Here is a 9,903-nt window from a genome sequence, read left to right as displayed (position 1 = left end):
ATATGATGTAGCATGGATCGATCCCGTAGCTCGGGTGGTGCGCGCTCCAAGTGTGGAGGCCACCGATCCCGCGTTCGAGTGTCACTCGGCGCGGGATTTTTCCACGGGTGTTGAGGCATGAGTGTGTGCGTGCATGTAGTGTGAGTGCCTCAGTATGGCGTATTCTGAGACTACTCGGACAGCCTCGTCTGCGTTGAGTCCGGTTAACGTGTGCATCTAAAATTCTTAAATGACTCCCCCAATGCTCCTGGTTGCTTTAAAAAAAGCTCTGACAGTGTCCGACGTTGGACCGGCCGGGGATGATGAGATCAGCTTGGCCTAGCTTAGCTGTCCAATGGCAAGTGGCCGCACAACTTGACGCAGCTGCTGCATCGTTACTTCGATCCTCTCTGAGGGTTCTAGGTATTTAGTTTGCTGATGTGAAAGTGGGAGAGAAAAAAAAACTATTTTATACTAATGGACTCACATGCTCCTCTTACATATTCTTGGACTACGTGAAATAGATCAGTTATTTGCTCATCGCTAGTGACTACTCTCTCTTCTATTTTTTTACTGCCACCTCAGATCTAGCTAGCTAAATAGCTACTTAACCATCGCGGAGGCCTTGAGGTGTGGAGCTCTATACTACGCTACAGGTCTGCAGCTAGATGCACTAGCATCGGATTTGTTTGGATGAACTAAGGCCTTATTTAGTTCCCAAAAAATTTTGCACGGTACCGCAAATCGAAACTTCTTACATATACACAGAGCATTAAATACAGTTGAAAAAATAACTAATTATATAGTCTAATTGATTAGCACGAGCTGAATCTTTTAAGTCTAATTAATCCATAATTGGATATTATTTGTCAAGTAACAACAAAATATGCTACAGTACCAAAATCTAATTTTTTTCACCAGCTAAATTTTAGTACCTATTAACACTTATATTTTTGCAAATTTTATAAATCTTTACTAAAATTTAGTCTAGTTCATTAGCACTTCTATTTGAATAAATTAGTGCTAAAATTTATTAGCACATATGAACATTAACATTTGAATCCAAATACCCTAGGCAACAACTAACAAACGGAGTAAGAGATCGAAGACGAGAGGGTGCCCTGGTTGGCACGTGACCCCTGCGATCGACGAGGTGCGTGCTCCTCGTGGTCCATTACAATTTGGGAATTGGGACAGGGGCCGCGACGCCTCACCAGCCTTCACGCATCAGGAGGCCATTAGAATACTCGAAAACACGTAGCTCATGGAGGGCCACGTCAGCGAGTCAGTCGCGGACACATGACCATATTCTTTCTGACAACCTGTCTTTATACTAATATAATAATAGTATACATAATATATCTGCCAGTTTATCGATCTCTCCTCGGTTCACTTCCTTGATTGATCTCGTCAGAAGCACAGTAGTTCTTCGGTACGGTTTCCATTTGTTTTTTACTACTTGCCTCATCATCATCACTGGCACAGCATGGAAATATATATTCAGAAGGTATGGGTGGCAGACCAGTGATGAAAACAAAAATTGTCCTTTTCTTTGCATTCGCCTTGATCAAATACATGGTGGATGGTTGGCTTTCTCCTTTTGTTGAATCCACCTTAGTTATCTACCACTGGCTATGTGGTCCAAGCCATCTCCCAATTCGACATACATAATTAGTATTAACTAGGCTATCAACTCGTGCTCTCGCACGAACTAATTAAAATTAATATAAAAATAAGATCAATAATTATAATTACGTTCTTTTTCATCAATTAAATATTTTAACACATACTCTAAAATATATATTTATCATTATCTAGTTACAATCACTCCGTTCGGCTGGTCAGGTAGCAGCTGCTTTAGGCTGGAGTTGCTGCAGCCAGCAGCAGCCGTGCAGCAACCAAGCTGCCTTGTTCCAGCCGGGCACTGTAGCAGCTGAAGCCAGCTACTGCCTTCTTGGGTGGGCAGCCGAACGGCTGGAGCCAGCCAGAATCAGCCAGCAGCCGTCCTTTGTCCAGCCGAACGGAGTGACTATATTTCATTTTGTATCACACCTCTATATTTATTCGATATATATATTCTGTTGAATATTTATTTTTGAATTGGTAGTCTTATCTCTTTCCATCATACATGAATGCATGATGACAAATATCGTGGTTAGTATTTTCATACAAACAATAATATTAGTAATGATAGAAATAGTAGTTTAGAATTTTATATTGATGCACTTTTATATTCTATTATAATCATATAATTTAGATGGAGACTTTCCAGGAGGAAATAAGACGGCGACCAGTAGATGATATTTTTCTCTAAGTTCTGGTTTTCTTCTCTAGTGTTTGGGTTGTCAGCTCGTAGTGAACTGCTGTTGTTGGCTCTGTTTTCTTGTAAACGGGCATCCCCAGTATGACTGTACTCTGTCATTCGCTTTCTATAAAAGCCAGGCAAGACCCTTTTCTATAAAAAAAATCATATAATTTAGATTCGGATTTAGGAGTAATTTAACTTCTGATAGTGATATAATTGGATAATTTATATGAAAATAAGGGGATTATTTGAATTATAATGTTATATGTGGGTAATTTACATGAAGATTAAGGGGTCACTTTAGATTTTTTTTATAATGGCAGAGGTGGGTAATTTAGATACATGTTTAGGAGGTTACTTTAGTCTATTTTCATAATGACAGAGGTGGGTAATTTATAAGAAAAGATAACAGATCTGATGGCTATTATAATTAGATTTGTTAGATTGATGGCTAGATGTTTCTGATTTTTATGAGAATTTATAAGATTTCTCTATTTTTTTAGAGTGTCCACCTAGGATCCTAGGTGACTTCATGTGGAGACTTCAAAAGAGCATCCAATTAGTAATAGTAAGATGCGTCCGCCAACCCAACGAAGAACTCGTTCCCTCGGTTTGCTATAGAGTGTGCAAATAGCATCGTCTGATATAACTAAATTATATATCTTGGCCTTGCTAGTTTTACATAGGTCAATTTTGCTAAAGCAAACTATCAACTTTTTATTGCCATGCATGGTAGACCGTCAAAAAATTATTTGTTACAGGACACTAGACATGTTTTACTGGAAATAAAAGGTGTGTCCTACAAAAACATTATTTTGTGTCGCGTAACAAATTTAACGGAACATTAGTGCCCAACAGAAAAATAATCTTTTTATAACGATAGTGGCAAGTAATTTTATCTTTCTTTCTATTTTGATTAATGTGATAATTTCTTAACCTTGGGAGCCAAAAACGAGGCTTCAGACTTCTTCTGTTAGCCAATTACTACTAATAAGATAACTAAATAGAATAGGTGCCATACAAGATCATCACTATAGTTGTTTGTTCCGTAGCATTTTTACATGAAGTCCATTTTCTAACCTTGTTCTCGACAGCCTTGGGCCTACAAAATTGCTTAACTAATTTCCTAAAAGTAGATTAAAAATTAGGAAAACCCTCAGCTCACCAAGTCTAACTAACGGTAGAGACTGCCCATGCTGTGATGCAGGCAGGAGAAGCCGAACAAGAAGCATCTGCCCCAAACAGAAAAAAAAGATTTTTTTTTTGACGGTCAATGGAAGGGGAGAGGATCCCCCACCTGATTTGATTGATTATGGCCCAGCACGGCCCATGAGATGATTACATTTGCAGAGTTTTCCCTGGTTTACATTGCCAAAGAAAAGAAATTACACCATTGCTCGCCAACGGCGATATCCTTCCGGGGCAGCCGTGCTGCCCAAAGTCTTGCTTCCGTTCTGCATCCTGCAAGTAGCTGTTGAAGAGTCATGGTTTCCTGCCGGAAGACGATTCCATTTCGCTGCTTCCACAGTTGCCAACAGCAGGGAAGGATTAGCGTTTCAAAATGCGCACAAGGGACTTGAGGTGGTTTCGGGATCTCGTGCAGAGAGCTGATCTCAAAGCCAGCCGGGACCTGTACCCCGATTGCCCTCCAGAAACTAGACGCAACTGAGCATCCGAACATCATGTGTGCCGTCGTCTCTGCAGTGCACCTAGGGGTGGTAATTGGCCATGGCCCTAATGGTTTCTTCACAGCCCAATAAAATCCTTAAAATTTTTAGTTCAAAAATACATATGTTTAGAGCCCGGCCCTTTTAGGGCCCGATCCTTAGATTTTCTAGTTCAAAATGTTGGGCCCTTTACCACCCCTAAGTGCACCCACAGAGGTCACAAACAGCATCTTCAAGTATCTTCTTCTTATGCAGGTTAGCCTTGCTCTGCACGCGGTCATGAATTAGCAGCCAACCAAAGAATTGTACCCGGGGTGGTGTGAAAAAAAAAAGATATTTTCTCGAAGCCATAGCATCATCTGCCACCTCAGCACTTTTCTTTTTTTTTGCTCGCTCCCTCGTGTTGTTATTCTTGGACAAATCCACTAATCCAGGCCCGCAACCACCCACCAAATCGGACGACGCAGGGCCGGCCGGCCGAGCACAGGGTGCCCAAATCAGGAAGGATGTTAAGGTTAACCGGCTGCCACCGGCTACTGCCCGGGACCCTTCTTTTCGACGGCCCCGCCTCTATATATTACCCGCCTCTTTTTCTCCCTCCCTTCGCACCCGTCTCGCCTCTGATCCCATCCTTCTTCCTCGACTCCGTCGGCCACCGCCACCGCTCGCCGGCGGCGCCGGCCATCCGAGCTCGGAAAGGTCCCGCCTTTCCTGCTAAGATCCCACCTTGCTTTATCGAGCCAACTAACCTCGCCTGCTCCGTACTAGCTAGCTAGTTGATTGGTGGGGCGTTCTTGATTCGTGAAGCGACCGTACAGTAGGATCGTGCTCGCGCCGCCTGAGGGTTGCGTGCAGGATGGTCGTCAAAGATTGGGAGTGAGGAAGCAGCTCAACGCAGTCGTGGAGGCTAAATGTACCGCAAGAACGACTCGGCACTCTCCTGCTTCTACCTCTTCCTCCTCTGGTTCTTCTTCTTGAAATAGACCAGCCCGGCCCAGCGAGAGCAACTCGACTGCGATTGAGATCGATCGCTGTCTCGTTGTTTGGTCCGTGTGAGGCTGAGGTGATTCTTTCCTGGTTGTTTGCTCCGGCAAGAATCGCAAGGTGCTTCGAGAAGGAGGGAGGAGATGGAGCTGGATCTGAACGTGGCCGAGGTGGCGCCGGAGAAGACGGCGGCGATGGCCACGAGCGACTCCGGCTCATCGGAGTCGTCGGTGCTGAACGCGGAGGCGTCCAGCGGCGGGGCCGCGCCGGCGGAGGAGGGCTCCAGCTCGACGCCCCCGCCGCCCGCCGTGCTCGAGTTCAGCATCCTCAGGAGCGAGAGCGACGCGGCCGGCGCCGACGACGACGACGACGCCACGCCGTCGCCACCGCACCACCACCACCAGCAGCAGCCGCAGCTCATCACCCGGGAGCTCTTTCCGGCCGCCGCGGGCCCGCCGCGCCCGCTGCCGCAGCATTGGGCCGACCTTGGCTTCTTCCGCGCCGAGCCGCCGCGCCCGCAGCCGGACATCAGGATCCTGCCGCACCCACACGCCACGCCGCCGGCGCCGCCGCCCGTGCAGCCACAGGCGGCCAAGAAGAGCCGCCGCGGCCCGCGTTCCCGCAGCTCGCAGTACCGCGGCGTCACCTTCTACCGCCGCACCGGCCGCTGGGAGTCCCATATCTGGTCAGTACACCAGCCATCTTCTCATTGTTTCAGCTGCCAACCAATCACTTCTGACACGAACCTTTTCGTCTTCTTGTTCCTCGATCGGAAATGCAGGGATTGCGGCAAGCAAGTGTACTTAGGTGAGCAGATTGCCAACTAATGCTCTGTTACAAATCCTCCCGTTCCTATCTGTAATCGCCCACGGTCTAACTGATTGAGTGATCTGACTAACACAGGTGGATTTGACACTGCCCATGCTGCTGCAAGGTATGCACAGAATTGTGCTCTGAACCCTGTACTGTGCTGAATTCATCCTATCCATTTTTGTTTCACCCCGGACTAAATCTTGGAACTCGCAGGGCGTACGATCGAGCGGCGATCAAGTTCCGCGGCGTCGACGCGGACATAAACTTCAATCTCAGTGACTACGAAGACGACATGACGCAGGTGAGGAGCAAGCAACCCATGTTCTTGCAACATTCGGTGAAGTCTCTGCAGCTGAATATGCATGACATGACACGGCCTGTCCTGTCCTCTTTGGTGCTCCAGATGAAGAGCCTGTCCAAGGAGGAGTTCGTGCACGTCCTGCGACGGCAGAGCACGGGGTTCTCGCGGGGCAGCTCCAAGTACAGAGGCGTGACCCTGCACAAGTGCGGCCGCTGGGAGGCGCGCATGGGGCAGTTCCTCGGCAAGAAGTAAGAACACTTCACAGCCTGAATCATCAATTTTCCTTGATGCTGCTGTACTGTGTGAATCCTTGTGAATTTCATATGTTACTCCCATGCTAGAGCTATGAGCTCCTAGCAGATGAACTCCTAAGATTCAGTAGAAGTTTATAGTTCAGTAGTAGTATAGGCTAGATGCATGTAGCTTAATGGTTGTTTCAACAAAAGAAATTAAAGAAAAAGGGAGGTGGATAGGGAATTCCTAAGTCCTCATCGATTGGAACGCCATGCTTGGGTGCAGGTACATATATCTTGGGCTATTCGACAGCGAAGTAGAGGCTGCAAGGTTGTTCATCTTGGATTCTGCCATTGATGCCCAAATTTTTTTCTCTTTTACCTTGTCTTTTGATTTCCAAAGGGTTGAGTACCGACTCGATTCTCCTCTTTTGTTTCTCTTCTTTTGGTTACCAAATTCAGGGCTTATGACAAGGCCGCGATCAAATGCAATGGTAGAGAGGCCGTGACGAACTTCGAGCCTAGCACATATGACGGGGAGCTGCTGTCCGAAGTTGGAACTGAAGGTAGAAACTCTTCTCACAATCTTCAGATAAAGTTACTAGCTGATGAACTTGTTTGAACTGAGGTATCGAATAAACTCGAATTTTGTTTTGTTTTTCAGCGGGTGCTGATGTTGATCTGAACTTGAGCATATCTCAACCGGCATCTCAGAGTCCGAAAAGAGATAAGAACTCCCTCGGTCTGCAACTCCACCATGGATCCTTTGAGGGCTCCGAGTTGAAAAGAACAAAGGCAAGTGCTAACGCCTTTGACATGTATCAAAAGCAGTGAAATTTTCTTGTTGAATTCTAGTGGCTACCTGATGCGCTCTGCGCAAAATAACCAAAGTTTCGCTCTCACCATGCTAATGACGTAACTACGATACCTCTTATGGATCAAGTCTTTTTCATAGTTTACGTAGGAGATCCTATTTCTACAGCTGTTATCCAATCTACTACATTTGACTGCCCTGACAAGTCGGAATCAGTAGGGAAATTATTTTATCGCGTACAAACAAGTTTCTCTTTTCAGAATGATCATGACAGTTGAGCAGAACATCTTTTTTTCCTACCAAAATGAATTTTTTAAGGAATTATAGAGCGCGGGCAAATATTTAGGTACGGTCTTGATAATTCAACTGAAAATCTTTTGCTTCTGATGCAGGTTGATACTCCCCATGAGCTGGCCGGCCGCCCTCATCGGTTTCCTGTTATGACTGAGCATCCACCGATCTGGCCTGCCCAATCTCACCCCTTCTTTACAAATAATGAGGTTAGGTGGTACTAAATTACTGAAATACCGACAGCTAAAAATTAGCTCTTATAGTTGCAAGGATTGTCTGATGAGCGTCACATGATTGAGTCAAGTTGTCCGTATTGCACAAATCTGTCATGTGTGATCTTGACCATCCGACGAGCAGATCATGCACAGCCTAAAGGTGTACTTAATTTCAGACATAGATTTTTAGTTAGTTTCACCCAATTGCATTTCTTGTGCGGCCATTAGTTTGGTTCTAGTCTTACATCAACACTTCATCTATTATCTTATTATTTGGCCAACAAACGGAGCCTCCACGTTCGCTCTCAAAGGCTAGAAATTCCCACATTAATCGGAGAAAAATAGAAAAATAAAATTACCTACTACTGCCATTATGATAAAAATTAGCCTAAAATACCCCTGTGCCTAATTAAATATCACCCACCAATACCATTATAAAAAATTAAATATAAAATACCAATTAGCTATGTATCAGTTACAAACATATATTATTAATAAAAACTAAAGCTAACAACAATCAATCAAAATAAAATAAAAATAAGAATAATTATATGCATAATATTATTAAAACTCAACAAATTAAATTGTTATTATAGGTAGATTATATTTGAATTGGTTAAACAATAAGACATAATTTACGATAATGAATAGGGTGATGTATGGTAGGAAATAAGTTTACAACAATATAGCTATTTTTGAATTTTCAATACTAGCCGCGCAAATGCGCGGGCTGTACGCATAGTTTTCTTGAATTCTAGAGTCCACCTGTTCCCTGTCGATTTCGGAGATATTAATGCACGGCACAATGTTTCATATAGGATTGAATATTTTGGGTTGGCCTAATCTGGGAATAAAGTACTAGAAGTCTTATGAATAGACATAGTTTGAATTTTCTTTTTCCTTCAAAAGGAACATCCTAGGCCGACGACAATTCAACATTAAGCTACTCAAATCATCGGTCAACTACTCCTGGCTGCGGCCAATAACCTTTGAATGGTTCCTTGCCTGTTATAGAAGTGTGACTACTATTCAAACCTTCCGTGAGAACAAAAAAAAACATATTCTTGTAATGCGATTATAGAATAGAAGTACTAAATTTGCCGGTTCTTTCAACAAACTTATTTTTTTTTACTATTCAACTAGAGAGTTTGGTCAAAGTGAACTCTCGAACCTTTGGGATCCTAGCCTCCTAAACTTTAAGGTCAGGCAGTCAGGCTCACATGTGTCGCTTTCCGATTCTATTGGATGGAAAGTTTGAGCTTGACATTTCAAGCTCGTCGTTCTATCCAACTGAACTGATGGAGAGATTAATTAAGAACAAAGCTTGCTTCCATCTGAAAGCATATGGATTTAACTGTTCAATTGTTCTTGAACTCATATCCTATATATATCAGTAAGCATGCTGAGTAAATAACTGTTGTTGCATTATGCAGAGTGCATCAAGAGATCTTAACAGGAGGCCATCAGAGGGGGGGACAGGGGGTGGTGTTCCCAGCTGGGCATGGAAGGTGACAGCCCCTCCTCCCACCCTGCCATTGCCGCTCTTCTCGTCGTCGTCGTCGTCCGCTGCAGCATCATCAGGATTCTCCAATACCGCCACGACAGCTGCCCTTGCCACCCCATCGTATGCCTCCCTCCGGTTCGACCCGCCGTCGTCGAGCCATCACCGCTGAAAATCAAGAAGCCACGCTGTAAATTTGCCGGGAAGCTGGCATTTTCCCCCTCTGGGCGTTGCAACTTTTTCGGTTTTGCGCCGGGGTGGTTTCTTGTAGTGGATTGGATTGGTAACTGCATTTTCATACCGCCCAAGTGAAATGGTTCTCTCTTTACACATACTTCAACATCCTTAGCTCTGGGAGTTGCTGCTGCTGGAGATTGACTAACTTCAACATCTGAGATTGATCTATACATTGTGTAGAGAATCATTTCTGAACTATTAACATACAGATCAGTATAGGTATCATAAGCCATGTCCTCTACTTGTGGACAAAGTTCATCTTGGCTGTCAATTCGGTTCTTGTCCTTGCTTTGGAGCCAATTTCCTACTGTCTCGTCCTGTCGTTGTTTGTTCTTGCAGAGTTACCAGATTTATTACTAGCTCGAAATCTCTGAATGGACGGTTACGCATTATAATATCCTTGCTTGTGTCCGTATTAGAAATCATACAGGACACTGCATTTTTTCTTTTTCTTTTTTTTGAGGGGACTGCCGTTAGTGACGTAACCTTTTAACTTTGGTCATTCGAACGAAGTATGACTTAGAAATGAGAATCCGCTAGAAATGTCCAACTTTTCTTACCTT

The 9,903-nt window shown here is 44.3% G+C and overlaps 1 protein-coding gene across 2 annotated transcripts; it reads left to right on the top strand.

Moving 5' to 3' along the window:
* Window positions 1–4,540: 4,540 nt before the first annotated feature.
* LOC120664096 (APETALA2-like protein 1) lies at window positions 4,541–9,611 on the top strand. Of its 2 annotated transcripts, XM_039943099.1 has the most exons (10): window positions 4,542–5,620; window positions 5,717–5,742; window positions 5,839–5,869; window positions 5,962–6,049; window positions 6,152–6,297; window positions 6,569–6,613; window positions 6,745–6,848; window positions 6,947–7,077; window positions 7,489–7,596; window positions 9,036–9,611. In XM_039943099.1, the coding sequence occupies exons 1-10, from the start codon at window positions 5,079–5,081 to the stop codon at window positions 9,273–9,275; spliced, it is 1,461 nt and encodes a 486-aa protein (XP_039799033.1). In that variant the 5' UTR covers window positions 4,542–5,078; the 3' UTR covers window positions 9,276–9,611. The 2 variants fall into 2 exon arrangements, with proteins under 2 accessions (XP_039799034.1, XP_039799033.1); XM_039943100.1 differs by lacking the exon at window positions 6,569–6,613 and having other exon boundaries at window positions 4,541–5,620.
* Window positions 9,612–9,903: the final 292 nt, after the last annotated feature.

This window comes from Panicum virgatum, chromosome 3N, assembly GCF_016808335.1.
Source record: "Panicum virgatum strain AP13 chromosome 3N, P.virgatum_v5, whole genome shotgun sequence".
Lineage (NCBI taxonomy): Eukaryota > Viridiplantae > Streptophyta > Magnoliopsida > Poales > Poaceae > Panicum > Panicum virgatum.
The sequence above is the reverse complement of the archived record's forward strand: the minus strand, read 5'-3'. Positions and strand labels throughout refer to the sequence as shown.

Bases quoted from the DNA above. Each gene is read 5' to 3' on its own strand.
- LOC120664096 (XM_039943099.1), top strand. From the start codon at position 5,079: ATGGAGCTGGATCTGAACGTGGCCGAGGTGGCGCCGGAGAAGACGGCG. The intron at 5,743-5,838 runs GTGAGCAGATTG...TGACTAACACAG, and splicing joins CGGCAAGCAAGTGTACTTAG to GTGGATTTGACACTGCCCAT. The intron at 5,870-5,961 runs GTATGCACAGAA...TGGAACTCGCAG, and splicing joins ACTGCCCATGCTGCTGCAAG to GGCGTACGATCGAGCGGCGA.